This window comes from Prionailurus viverrinus, chromosome C2 (genome assembly GCF_022837055.1).
Source record: "Prionailurus viverrinus isolate Anna chromosome C2, UM_Priviv_1.0, whole genome shotgun sequence".
NCBI lineage: Eukaryota > Metazoa > Chordata > Mammalia > Carnivora > Felidae > Prionailurus > Prionailurus viverrinus.
The window spans coordinates 60,677,533-60,692,026 of NC_062569.1; the positions used below are offsets into that span (position 1 = coordinate 60,677,533).

Sequence of the window (14,494 nt, forward strand, 5' to 3'; positions counted from 1 at the left end):
TCCGACACTTGGTTTTGTAATACGCTCCCTAAACCATTTATGTTCTTCTAACTCCTCACTGATGATAAGAGAAGCCCTACTCTTCCTTTCCATACCTCTTTCAAATGTCATCTTTTCCTTTTCTCTAGCTTCTCTTAGTACTAGCATTGAAAAAGTCATCACAGATGTGGTTTCACTGAAGTGTTGGCTATTAACTGTCCCATATCTAGGGCTTCTCAAAACTTCTTGTCAATATTCCTCCGAAGAAGATACACAAATGTCCAATAAGCACATAAAAAGATGTTCAATATGCATAGTAATCGGGGAAATGTAAATCGAAACCACAATGAGATATGACTTCATGCCCAGTAAGATGCTAGAATCAACTGTGTCTCCCTCTCTCTCTGTCCCTCCACTGGTCACACTCTGTCTCTCTGTCTCTCTCTCAAAAATAAACAAACATTGAAAAATAAATTAAAAATAAATTTTAAAAATGATGTTAGAATCAAAAAAGTGAGACAATGGAAGTTCCTCAAAAAGTTAAAAACACAAATACTTTATGATCCAGCAATCACATTACTGGGTATTTACCCAAAGAATACAAGAATAACAATTAAAAGGGATAGCTGCACCCCTATGTTTACTGTAGCATTATTTACAATAGCCAAGATATGGATGCAGTCCAAGTGTCCAACAACTGATGAATGGATAAAGAAGATGTGAATGTTAGCCATAAAAAAGAAGGAAATCTTGCAGAGAGTATTATGCGATTTGAAATAAGTCGGTCAGAGAAAGACAAATACCATATGATTTTACTCATACGTGGCATTTAAGAAACAAAACAAACAAACATAAGGGGGGGAAAGGAGGAAAATCAAGAAACAGACTTTTAACTATAGAGAACAAACTGATGGTTACCAGAGGGGAGAGGAATGAGGGAAAGGGTAAAACAGGTGATGGGGGTTAAGGAGTGCACTTGTCTTGATGAGCATAGGGTGATGTATGGGAGTGTTGAATTACTAGATTATACACCTGAAAGTAATATAACACTGCATGTTTTTTTTTAAAGTGAGACAAAAAAAGTGTTGGCTAGGACACACAGAAATCAGAACTTTCAAATTCTGTTCACTGGAGTGTCCAATGGAGCAGCCCCTTTCAAAAATACTCCAGCAGCTCCTCAAACAATTAAAGACCGAGTTATCATATGAACCAGGAATTCCACTATTAGAGACAGAGCTAAGAGAAATAAAAACATACGTCCATATAAAAGCCTGTACATATGTGTTCATAGCAGTACTGTTCATAATAGCCCAAAGGGGTAAACAACCAAATGTCCATCCAACAATGGATAAACAAAATGTGGCATACCAATATATACAATGAAATGTTATTTAGCCATAAACATAAAAGTACAAGGATGAACCTTGGAAACCATTTACTTTTACTGAGTAAAAGAAGCCAGTCATAAAAGACCACATATTATACAATTCAATTTATATTAAATACAGGCTAATCTACAAAGACAGAAAATGGATTCGTGTTGCCAGAGGATCGGGGAAAGAAGGGTATCAGGACATGTGGTAGTAGCAAAAGGGTATGGGGTGTCTTTTTGAAGCGATGAGTATGTTCTACAATCAAACGTGTTGATACTTACACACTATCTGTGAATATACTAAAATCCACTCAACTGAATTGATAAATGGATAGTACGTGAGCTGTTCTAAAAATATTCTTGCCAATGGTGCTTACACAAGTGTCTTCATTTATCTTTCAGGTATCCCACCATTTTGTGTTTTGAAACTGCCTGGTAGGGGCGCTTGGGTGGCGCGGTCGGTTAAGCGTCCGACTTCAGCCAGGTCACGATCTCGCGGTCCGTGAGTTCGAGCCCCGCGTCGGGCTCTGGGCTGATGGCTCAGAGCCTGGAGCCTGTTTCCGATTCTGTGTCTCCCTCTCTCTCTGCCCCTCCCCCGTTCATGCTCTGTCTCTCTCTGTCCCAAAAATAAAAAATAAACGTTGAAAAAAAAATTAAAAAAAAAAAAAAAAGAAACTGCCTGGTAGGCAGTGCCTACCAAGAAGTCTGCCCGGGTTAACTGAATTTGCAGTCTCACAAGGCTATCATCGGAGCAGTCCTGGCATCGGTCTACTGAGAAGGATAAGAACAGGGACAACAGTTTGCTGACAGGACAGCATCAGTTGTTCTTCTTGAGTGGGAGTCTTGCCACAGTTCATGCACAAGTACAGCTCAAAAACATGAGGATGACGTCGTCTTAGAAGCCTTATCTTCCACCAGGTCAATCCTCATCTGCGCGGCATCCAGAGTCCCACAGCAGAAGCCACAGTACAAAGCTCACCACACTCAGAGACCTATGGCTTACTCCAAGCATTTACGTTCTCACATTTGAAAGCAAGTTGGCAATCAGGACTCATGTTTACCGTTAGTATGTTGTCTAGGGACATACTTGACATTACTACCTTCATCTTTTTCCCAGGAAAAGAGCTAAAAAAATGAACTCAAGTTCAAATTCTCAGACTTAAGAGGAAAGGGTTTTGCTGGTCCTTCACCAACAGAACACAAAACATACCATAAACTCCTTTAATTACCCATCTTTGGTTTTCAAAATTCAGAGAAAAATATACTTTGCTAGTGAAAATATAGTTTTAAATTATGTCAGGAGCTTGATCAGATCATTAGGGATTCATTCACGTTTCAAAAATGTGATATATGTGTGTCAGGTACAATGTTAAGTACTGAGAATACAGTGATGAACAAAACAGAAATAGTCCCTTTCCTCACAGGATTTGAAACTTATCAGAAGATATAAAAGAATGAATAGTCAATAACAACATAGTTTTAAAAAAAAAACCCTTTGATAGAGGAAGTATGAAGTGACAATCATACCGAAAAACAACACAGACTGTTAGCACAAGAGATATTTGTTAATAACATGATTCATATTTAAGAAATAGGAGAAAAACATGCCATGAATCAGTTGTTTATGCATTTTTTTTGTTTTTTCTTAGTGTAATATTAACTAATATTTATAAGTAGCAAGTTTATACAAAATATTTATATTACCTGGACTCTAAAATCATGAGAAGTTATGATAATTCTTTGTGAAGGGAACATTTACTCCCCGTCCTTACACATCTCTCCTATTGCTGAGACTCTGGAGAAGGAGGTAAGCATGCTCACCTCGGCCCCTCCTTCATTCTCCCTCTGAGCACAGCCTGTCCAGAGAAGGATACATTCCAATCTAGATATCCATTAAGAGGTTTTACTGGGTTGGCTCTGCCACGCCAAAGGGAAATGTCTGCAGTTTAGGGGTAGGGGTGAAAAAATGTTCAATTCCAGGAAGAATCAGGAAGCTGAATTTGTCTGGACATTCACACCACAACCACCGGTTCTGATTGCAGCAATAAAATTGATATTTTGATTTCTACGTTTTCACGCTAATATCTATTTCTCCCTTGGTTCAGAATCTGAAAAATGAAGGAAGAGATATTATACACTGACCTTCCAAAATTGCAGCACACTCTGAAATCAGGCCAAAAATTATCTATAACCCCACTCTGAATGACATTATTGATGGGTCAGGTTCCCCAGGAAACAAATTCTGAGGTTTGCCTGCCTGCCTTTCAGTGGGAAGTGCTCTGAGGAGAACAAGTGTGATGTAAAACAGAAGCAGATGTGGGCAAAAGGGAAAGCTGGGTTTGATGTAGTTGCCAGCTCCACGGGAGGAGCTGTGATCGCTGTCAGAGCTGCTCTCAATCGAGGCAGGGGTCTGCTGAAGTTTGTGCCCTCACGCAAACCAGATACGGGACCATGGAATGGGCTGCCCCAGAATGGGAGTGTAAGCTTGGAGGAGGAGAGATCCAAATGCCATCTATCTGCAGGCAGCACTCCAGGCAGCTGGGAAAGTGAGTATCTCAGTTCTCAAGAGGAAGAAATCAGTGACACACCATTGCATCTATAATACATGTACACACAGCATCTGTAACGGGTCCACTGAGATCATCCAAGGGGGTAACCATGATATTATCCAAGTGGCGAGCTATGATCTAAAAATACTGTATTATTCTGAACATTAACAGAATAATGATAGTGTGAGCCTAAGAGCTGATATTAGTCATTGTCAACTAAAAGAAAAAGACTACCGTAAAGTCAGTAAGCATAAGTAGTAATCTGAAGATGTTCCCATAAGTATTTTCAAGCAAACATGTATCCCCATTTATATCTATATAGGCATATCTTTCTTTGGAGATTTGAAAAAAAGTAAAGAGGCCATGTATAAAGGCTTTATACCAGAAAATATGGAAAATTCTACCTCAGTTATCGCTTCTCTCTTAATGAGAACACCCCCTTTCCCAAGGTCTCTCCTTTATGGTTCCGAAAAATCTCCATTTCAATTGAGAAAATATACATACCAGAATCTATTCATGATTTACCTAATCCAATCTCCCTTTGCGCATGTCATATTTCATAATGGAATATGTTTTGTTTGCCTTCTCCCCCATCTTCTATTATCTCTGATTAACCTTGTCTCTTCAGTTTGATTGTTGTTAAAAGGAAACAGAAATGCCTGATAGATTAAGACCTTATTTTTCATCAATGTGAGGCTTACTCACTGAAAAACACTATTGTTTCAACCCTTAAAGTGTTACAAATCATTCTAAATATAGAAATAGGAGATTCATCCTAGTAATTCCTCTCCTGCATTTACACTTTATTTTGTAGATAATTAACTATGTAACAGAGATTGGAGAGGTAAAAAAAAAAAAGCAAAACCAAACAAACAAACAAACTTGTGTTGGAATCACTGCCAAGTATAAATCAATCATAAATCAAAAGATAAGCCCTTTGAAATTATAATGTCAGTCAACATGGAAATGGTAATAGTTTGCCTTTAATTTTTTTCAAGGATTTACCTCTTAAGTAAAAGAAGGCATGCAGTACAAAATGGTCTCTGTTGACCGTGAACTTCGTAAAGATTCACTGGGCTGTAGGATGGTGGCTGAAACAGTTCATAGCAATCAAATTTGGCGATGCTTTAAAATATCCAGAAATGTCAGCATAAAGAATATAAAGTAGAACAGCCAGTAGCCAAGAATGCTTGCTTTTTATTTTTTTAAATATTTATTTATTTTGAGAGAGAGAGAGAGAGAGAGAGAGAGAGAGAGAGAGAGAGAGAGAAAGAAAACAGGGGATGGGGAGAGATAGAGGGAGAGAGAGAATCCCAAGCAAGCTCCACGATGTCAGAACAGAGCCCGGTGAAGGGCTCCAACTCACGAACCATGAGATCATGACCTGAGTTGAAATCAAGAGTCAGATACCAACTGACTGAGCCACCCAGGTGCCCCAGAATGCTTGCTTTTGATATAGCAATGCTTAATAGTCAGATATCAAATGCCTGCTCTAACTTCTCAAATTTGGTATGAATTCAGCAGTCAACAACAAAATAATCTCATGACTTTGACAGTTGCCAAAACAGTGGGAAGCTAAAAATACCGTATGACTTATTATTGAGGGCTAAACAAGAGAGAGACGCCATTCACTGCTGACCAATGGTCATCAGGCCAGGGCAGAAAGCAGCATCAAGAATCTTAACTCCTAGGGAAAGGCCAGAGAGAATGATAGAAACAAGGAGAAAAAGAAACAAGATGACTGCAAAAAATTAAAGGCCAAACAGAGAACGGAAATAAGAAGAAAATGGCAGACAGCTAATGGGACAGTTGGTTAAAGTCAAGGAGTGACGGCAGAGAATAGGTAAGACATGTTAAAGAAGAAAAGTGAAGTACTAACCAGAGGAGCAAATCTCTTAGAGGAAGGTGTAGCTACCCATACTACATCAGCTAGTTGAGGCCTCTTACTGTCGTAACAGCTGGTGGTCAAAATAACCAGAAGGTGTCACCAAAATATAGTAAGGATGTGTTGTTCACTGTACTCTTTACTAAGAAGGGAGGGATTATGTTTTACTTTTTGTTAAAGCTTCCTTTCAAAAAAAAAAAAAAAACCTTTTTAATTTAAGTTCTTCTGAATAAATAAATGGTCAAATTTACATGATTACCTGGAGAAAATCTCCTGCAAAGTATTTCATTAATTAGCAATCTGGGTAAGTGAAATCATGTTATATAAAAAGAGTAACAATATACGTTTAGCTCCCAACATGTGGAGTTTCTCTAGACTTTTTTTCTAAGTTTAGCCTCCTAATTTGATTTCCTCAGTAGGCAATGAACTTCCCAGGACTATCCTTGAAATAGCATCAAGTTGCAATTTTGGCCTTCACAGAATGGAGAGCAACACAGAGAAGTAATATGAATGTGGAAAATATTCTCTATCGGTGTTTAACTTTAAAACATATGCATAAAGGAACCCCTGTATTTGAAACCTCTCAAGAATTCATTGTCACCTGCTATGCTGTTTGATTCGTATACGTATTATAAAATTCACTATGTTAACTTTCAGAGATGAACGTGTCTTCTACAACTTGAGACTCACTAGGAACTTAAATAACATTTTTACTATTTCTGACTTACCAATCTTTCCTCCCCTGCAATCGAAATTTGTAAATATGATGCTGGTAGTATATAACAGTATAGGATACAAAGTATTTAGTCAGTAAATATTAATTTTCTCTTCCTTACCCATTCTGTATTTAGAATTATATAAGAATCTCATCTACAAAGATGATGTTCTTCTTTTTAAGATATAGAAGACATCCATTTTAATGACATTAATATGGAATAGAAAAATGCTAAATGTTTAGAAAACATACACTATGTTGTGTTAGTAAGCATGACTTGACACTTATCATCCCATTTGTCTCTGGATAACAATAAGGTATATCACAGCAAAGTTTGACTGCCTTTTGAAATTGATTTTGAGTATGTGTGTGTCTGTGTGATGTACATGCGACAGAGAGAGAGGGAGAGGGAAAAAAGAGAAGGGGAAGAGGGAGGGAGAGAGAGAAGAGAATCAGACGTAGATAAATCTTGAAGGTCAAATACTGAAGTTGAGGGAAGGAGCCGTTTCTCTTTTTTGTTTTGTTTTGTTTTGTTTTGTTTTGTTTTGTTTCTTCCATACAAGCTGGCACGGTACCTAATCCACTGAGTGACAACTCAGAAAACATGCTGAAAAAAATCACTGAATGGACAATTCCTAATATGAGCTCACAAGGGGTATACTCTTCACCTGTAAAGTGGCGTGCCTTTAAAATCTGTATCATTTGTATGTTAATAATCACATTCACATTTATAGACATTAATTTTCATTTCTTTAACTGTCCAGTTGTACAAAACTTCCTGAGGCAGGAAGCAGTAGGCGTTTTTTAGTTTTGTTTTCCTTCATCACTCTACCAGGAGGCTACCAATGAGTAGCCAGCCATTCAAAAGTAACTGACTTTGGTAAATACTGATATGAGTAAGGTCTATTTTATGTTTTGTGGTTATTACGACTTGGGTCATCAGTATCCTTGAGAGTTACCAATACAGTATTTATACTGAAATCACATGTAAAACTTGAAATCTACCAGTGATCTTTCTAAATACAGATCTGATCATGTCCTTCCTTTTGCCTACAAGATATTAAAATCTTTAACCCATTACACTAGGTCCTGGTTTACCACTTTTATCCTCAGGTCCTTAAGAGTAGGATCCTAGGGTTATTCTTCTGTTTAAGGTACTGCCTAGCACATCCCCTGCTTTCTAAAAGGCATTCGATAAATATTTGTTGAGTAAATTACTGTGCAATGAATGAAATCTATGACATACCAGTCCATTGTTAAATGTAACTGGCATAATATGTCATATATATATTTAGCCATGTTTATCACTTAAATCTTAGAATTTTTAAACCATCTGACAGAGTTTGAGTTTAAGAACAATGATTATACGAGGAAAAATAAAAGCTTCTACTATGTAGAAAGAAAAGTAGAAACCTGAGAGATAAGCTTACTTAAATGATAATGGATGAGGACAAATGAAAGACTAAATAAAAAAAAAACATGAAAAGAAAATATTAGAGATTTCTTTTTATAAACTATATAGAAATAATACTGAAACCATATGTTCTTTTGAAACCACAATAGATACAAAATGCTGTCTAATTTTTAAATGTCAAGTTCATAGATAAAATGCATGATCTAAAAACTCTAATCAAGCTAATGTTTCAAGAACTATATAAAAACACAGTTTAAATAGCAAAATAGAACCCAGATTAGCATTCAGTAAAATAATTTTAAGATATATGTAAAGACTGTACATAATAGAATTTTAGAAATTAATATAAATCATCCTAAATTCTAGATAACTAAACATGTTTTAAATGTCTTCGTGCTGAAACATTTTATAAATACACTACAAGTAAAGCATTTTAAAAAGCGATACCTGCAAAAGAGTTGTTCTATGGAGCTTCAGTGCCCCCTTCTGGTGAATTTTAGCAAAGCAACCTGAGCAATAATCTTCGCCACACTCAAGGCATACCTTAAAAGACAGTAAAACATCATGCAATATTATAAAAATGTGAGTTTGAGAAAACGTTTGCATAAAGAAGTCATCATTCTCATCTTTATTTCTCCAATGACATATCTAGATGTCATAAGAACTGAGAAGCTCATGGAAACTGGAACAACCACTTGACCCCATTAAGATGTAATTGAGGGGCACCTGGGTGGCTCAGTCCATTAAACGTTCGACTTCACCTCAGGTCATGATCTCGTGTTTTGTGAGTTTGAGCCCCGCGTTGGGCTCTGTGCTGACAGCTCAGAGCCTGGAGCCTGCTTTGGATTCTGTGTCTCCCTCTCTCTCTGCCCCTCCCCCACTCATGCTCTGTCTCTGTCTCAGAAATAAATAAACATTTAAAAAAAAATTTTTTTAAAGATGTAATTGAGAAAAACTAACTTGTAAACTCTAATTACTCTCATATCAAAATAAATATAATAGCTGCAAGTAGGTTTTAGATATGTATTAGATGCATATATGTATCTACAATTTCTGGACAAATCATAAAAAACCAGCAACCTCAGGCCAAACTCCTTGACCTGGCAAAAGCTAAACAGCATTATCTCTGAGTCAAAACTACTTCATTTTTATAAGTTTTTAATCTCCCAATGCATATAGTATTTTTCCCCCAAAATGTCCACATACTTTTTTGAATGGCATTATGTCACTGGTGCTTCTCAAAATACGGTTTAAAAAATATTCTTAGGGGGACCTGGGTGGCTCAGTCAGTTAAGCGTCCAACTTCACCTCAGGTCATGATCTCACGCTTCGTGGGTTCAAGCCCCGTGTCAGGCTCTGTGCTGACAGCTCGGAGCCTGGAGCCTGCCTCAGATTCTGTGTCTCCCTCTCTCCCTGCCCCTCCCCTGCTTGCACTTTGTCTGTCTCTCTCTCTCAAAAATAAATAAACATTTAAAAAAAATTTTAAATTATTCTTAGAAGATTCCTCAAAGGAAAGAAAGTATAAGAAAAAGACCTCGATGCAACTACATCAACACATCAGCAATATTTCTGACTAGTGAAATGATTATGGACAAGTTTGTATTTATCTTTCAAAATCTGAACACTGTTAAACTGTATTTTTTTAAGTTTATGGATAAATTGATGTGATGCCCCTATATCTACGAAGGCATCGAGTAAGACTTAAAGAGGAAAGAAAATGGAATTTTTGCTGCAAGTGCACTTACTGCTGTGCAGTTGTATGGCCACATCAACACCCTTTGTGACCTGAGAAAAAGCAGTCCAAATGTCTAAGACCCCTCATTTTCTTGAGTTTGGCCTAGGTTAAGAATGCTAGCAGCACAAATAAGAAAGTGTGAGGGTTTGGAGGGATGATGTCAGAGAGTCTGTGTCACAGAGCCCACATTTCCTTACATCCTTTCTCATTTCCCCTCTCCCCAATTAGCGTGCCCACTACCATTCTTCCCTTCCTTCCTCTCTCCACCTATCAAGGAATCCTAAGCAGAAAGCAGCTAGGGAAGAGTGGCGAGAGGTTGACCAACCTCTTCTACCTTGCACTGGTGAGTGACTGACTGAAATGTGCGATACAGTGATGCCTCCCGAACTGTACTGTGCATATGGATCACCTGGGATTTTGTTACTGTGAAGACGGGTTCAGGAAGTCTAGAATAGGACCTGAGATCCTGCATTCTAACAAGCTCTCAGGTAACGTCCACACAGCTGCTGGTGTGCAGACCACACGTCAAGTAACAGTCACTAGAATGTATAGGACGTGGAAAAGTAGACTAAACTCTTATTAAAAATCCAACAGGAGGATGTCTAGATGGCTCAGTCAGTTGAGCATCTGACTCTTGATTTCGGCTCAGGTCACAATCTCACAGTATCAGGCTCTGCGTTGACAGCACGGAGCCTGCTTTGGAATCTGTCTCCCTCTCTCTCTGCCCATCCCCCGCTCGCTCACACTCTCTCTCTCTCTCTCTCTCTGTCTCAAATATAAACATTAAAAAAAAAACAGGAGTCCATTAATGTTTTAAAAGTGTATTACAAGTCACCATTTGATGACTCTGTTACCTACAATAACGTGGCCAGATTTATTAAATATAAGATGATTAAGACAACATTAACAATAACAACCAAAGGTTAAAAGAGCAAGAAATTATGTACAGGTAAATAAAACTAAAAAGGAAGGTTAGAACCACGTAACAACATCCACACTGAGCATTTATGCACTGTTCTAAGGGCTTTGTATGTTTCATCTCATTGAATTCTCACAACAACCCTATAATAAGGTTAACGCGACCATTGTGTCTCCATTGTGAAGATGAAGTAACCAAGGAACATAATGATTGAGAATTTGCCCAGTCACACAGCTAATGAAGCCAGGGTTTTAATCCCACAGTCTGGCTCAGAGCTCAAGCTCTCACCCATGAACCAAATTACTAAAAATCACATTTACCATTAACTGCAGCACTGATCATTTATTGAAAAACCTTGATAATATCTGCAATTAAATAAAATCCAGTATGTCAAATGATTATCAAAATCAAATGCATTTTTTTTCAAATGTGATTAGCTATACAGAACTGGATTTTTCATTCAAGTGAAAAAAAAAAAACACTATCCCTAATATCAGAATTCGTCCTACACTTTCAACTCACGTTTTAAGAACTAGTTTCTTACAGAAATGATGATTAAAACATTACCTAGATCCATAATATTTAAGTGTAAAATCAAATAAAAAGCTATAATTTCACATACATACATGGCGTACTATCACATTAATGTAGATTTCAAAATGTATTCTGCATAATTTTCATTTATTTGCTAATACCTTAATAAATTTCTTAGAAATACTTGGCACTGTTTTCACAAGGTAATATAGAAGACTGGAAATCAGCTTCAACATAGAATTCTAAGCCAAGTATTTGTTAACAACAGATTTTTAATGAAAGTAGCCAAACGGATGTTGTAGACTAGAAGATCAAAGCTGGAATTGCAGAGTAAGCTTATATATTTTGTTATACAAGCATATTTGGATTTAAATTGGGTTAAAATGACGGCCAACTGGAAAATCTTTTTAGGCAGTGTGTATAACTGGCAGAAATGTACTAAAAATGTAGATAAGGACTCCATTCCACCACAGATGCTTCTTCGATGATGGAATACCCAAGTGCAGTTTTAGCAAATATCTTTTTAATTTGATCAAGCCTAGATCAGTTGTGCTAAGCCTTCAGAATCCCTTTGAGTTTAATTAAATTATCTACATTTGCCAAATTAATATGTAATTTTTAACTATCCATTTCGCTTTTACCATGTACAAACAGCCTAAAGCTACTGGAATTTCTTTTAAAAATACAAAATTTGAAGGTTGGGGTTTTATTTTTACCATCAATGTATGTGAATGCGTTAAGAGATATGAAAACGTGCCAACAACGAAACACACACAATTTGCTGTCTCTTCTCAATGTGCCAGGCACAACGCTAACTACTCTTGATACTTGCATGCATTCACCGTTATCTTCAATAATTCCGAGGTATAGACTACTGTTATCTATATTGTCCCACTCTCACAAATGAGAAAACAAAAAATACAGTGGAATTAAGCCATTTCCACAGGTCACATAGCTAATCACAGGTAAAGTTGAGATTCAAACCTCCAAAATGCCAGCTCTTAACCCTTGCCTCCCATAAACAGTTTTCCCTGACGAAGACCCTATCGTCAGATACAAGAAGGTTTACTCCACACAACCAGCATTACCATCCAGAATGATGGAAGCTAAGAACACAAGGTAACTTCAGGGTTTACCACCACGTTTCACTTCACTAGATGTGTCTAACTTGAATTTTCTTTTTTTTTTTTTTTAATTTTTTTTTCAACGTTTTTATTTATTTTTGGGACAGAGAGAGACAGAGCATGAACGGGGGAGGGGCAGAGAGAGAGGGAGACACAGAATCAGAAACAGGCTCCAGGCTCCGAGCCATCAGCCCAGAGCCCGACGCGGGGCTCGAACTCACGGACCGCGAGATCGTGACCTGGCTGAAGTCGGACGCTTAACCGACTGCGCCACCCAGGCGCCCCTAACTTGAATTTTCAAATAATTTATTTCATTTACTGTTGTGGGACACCTCGGTGGCTCAGTCAGTTAAGCATCTGACTCTTGATTTGGGCTCAGGTCATGATCTCGTGATTTGTGAGATCAAGCCCCACTTTGGGCTCTGCACTGACAGCGTGGAGTCTCCTTGGGATTCTCGCTCTCCCCTCTCTCTGCCCTTCCTCCTTCCTTAAAATCATAGCGAAATTATTTAAGAATGTATAGGGTCTAAATCCTTGCTTCTATTTATAACAGTTTTCAGGCAAATCGGCCTTTTAATCACATTGTCACTCTCATCTGCTTTCCAGCCAAGGCATGTGCCATTTATCTTATCTGGAACGTCCTCTTCTTGATTTTCCTTCTCTTTGGAAAAACAGATCCTTTGTTTCCAGCTCAAGTTTGACCTATGGATGTCATATTGTTCAAATTCCAGAGCCTTTAAACAGTACTCAACATAGAACAGGATTCACAAGAAGTATTGATAGATTCTACATAAATGCTTTTGTTCTCATCATGAACAGTGGACCCCAACAATTCAATTCAGCCAGTAAGTCCCTTTTAGCTTTCATATTTCCAACTTCAGGAATATTAACATTGTTTACATTTTTAAAACATTTATAAATAGGTATAATTTGTGAAGATTTCTTAAATTAGTGCCCATCATTAGAGATCAAATAAGATAAGAAAACAGCATGTTGTAATATAAGAGCCCTGTACCAAGAGACAGGGTTTTACATTTAATATTGCAATTAGCTCTTTATTAGACTTATGGTATTCTAACTCTCCCAGACCAGCTAAAACTGCCATGAAATAAGGATAGCAATATAGTCTCAAATCAGAAATGATCACGGCCAAATTCTCTGAAACTATAACAAATATCAGTTATAGTAATCTATAAATATTAGTTATAATCATTAAATTCTTTGGGGGGAAAACTGCTTCTTAAGTGTAATATTTTAAATTGCAAAAGATACTGGAGTACTTTAATACTAACTAAAAGGAAGATATATCTGAAGGTTTTATTACAGAAAAAAAATTTCTTCCTTTAACAAATGTTTGTTGAGTGCCTACTAAATTGCAGGCATAATTCTAGGTAGTGGGCCCACAGCATTGACCAAAAGTAAATCCCTACTCTCATGAACTTTACACAGGTGGGTAGAAAATAAACATGTATACACACACACACACACACACACACACACACATATGTTACGGAATGATAAACATGTGGATGCACGGAGAAGCTCCAAAAAACTGGAGAGGCCAACTCAGCTGCTGGTCCTTTACAAAGGGCTGCCAGGGCAGGGGACATCTGAATCGACCCTCATTATGAGACTGTTGGGGGTGGGGAGGAGAGATATTAAAGGTGCAATTTTGAACATGGTAAGTTAGTGATTACTGTTAGACATCCAAGTAGAGGTGCTAAATAGGCAGTCTGAGTTGAAAGTTCAGGGGAGAGGGATGAGTTAGAGATGTAAATTTGGGAACCATCCATGTAGAGATGGTCTTTAAAGCCAAGAGAGTAGATGAAATTACCTATAAAGAGTTAGTAGATGGACTAGGGAAGAAAGCTAAGGACTAAGCCCTGTGGCACTCAACATTCAGGGGTCAAGCATACAGAAAGCCAAAAAAGACTGAGAAAGGGCACCTAGCAAAGTAAAATGATACCAAGACAGAATTGTGTCCTAGAGGAAGCTAAATGAAAAGTCACAGAAGAGGAAGAGTGCATCGAATATTACTGATAGATTAATATAAGAACTGAGAACTGGTCACTGTATTTAAGAATATGGAAGTCACTAGTGACCTTGATAGGAGCACTTGCTGGCATAGTGGAGACCCAGTCCTGAATGGAGAGGAATCAAGAGAGAATGAGAATTTGGCAGTTCCACTATTGGGCATATACTCAAAAGAACTGAAAGTAGAAACCAGGCAGATATTTAAACTCTTGTCCATTGCAGCATTATTCACAA

At 37.6% G+C, this 14,494-nt stretch overlaps 1 protein-coding gene across 4 annotated transcripts in view; it reads right to left on the reverse strand.

The window, feature by feature from the left end:
• The window catches only part of ZBBX (zinc finger B-box domain containing), a 116,520-nt gene that overhangs the window by 77,734 nt on the left and 24,292 nt on the right, over positions 1-14,494 (reverse strand). For all 4 annotated transcript variants that reach the window (XM_047873959.1, XM_047873962.1, XM_047873960.1 and 1 more), the window contains one exon: positions 8,362-8,457. In XM_047873959.1, coding sequence (XP_047729915.1) covers positions 8,362-8,457 — 96 coding nt within the window. The remainder of the gene's footprint in view (positions 1-8,361; positions 8,458-14,494) is intronic.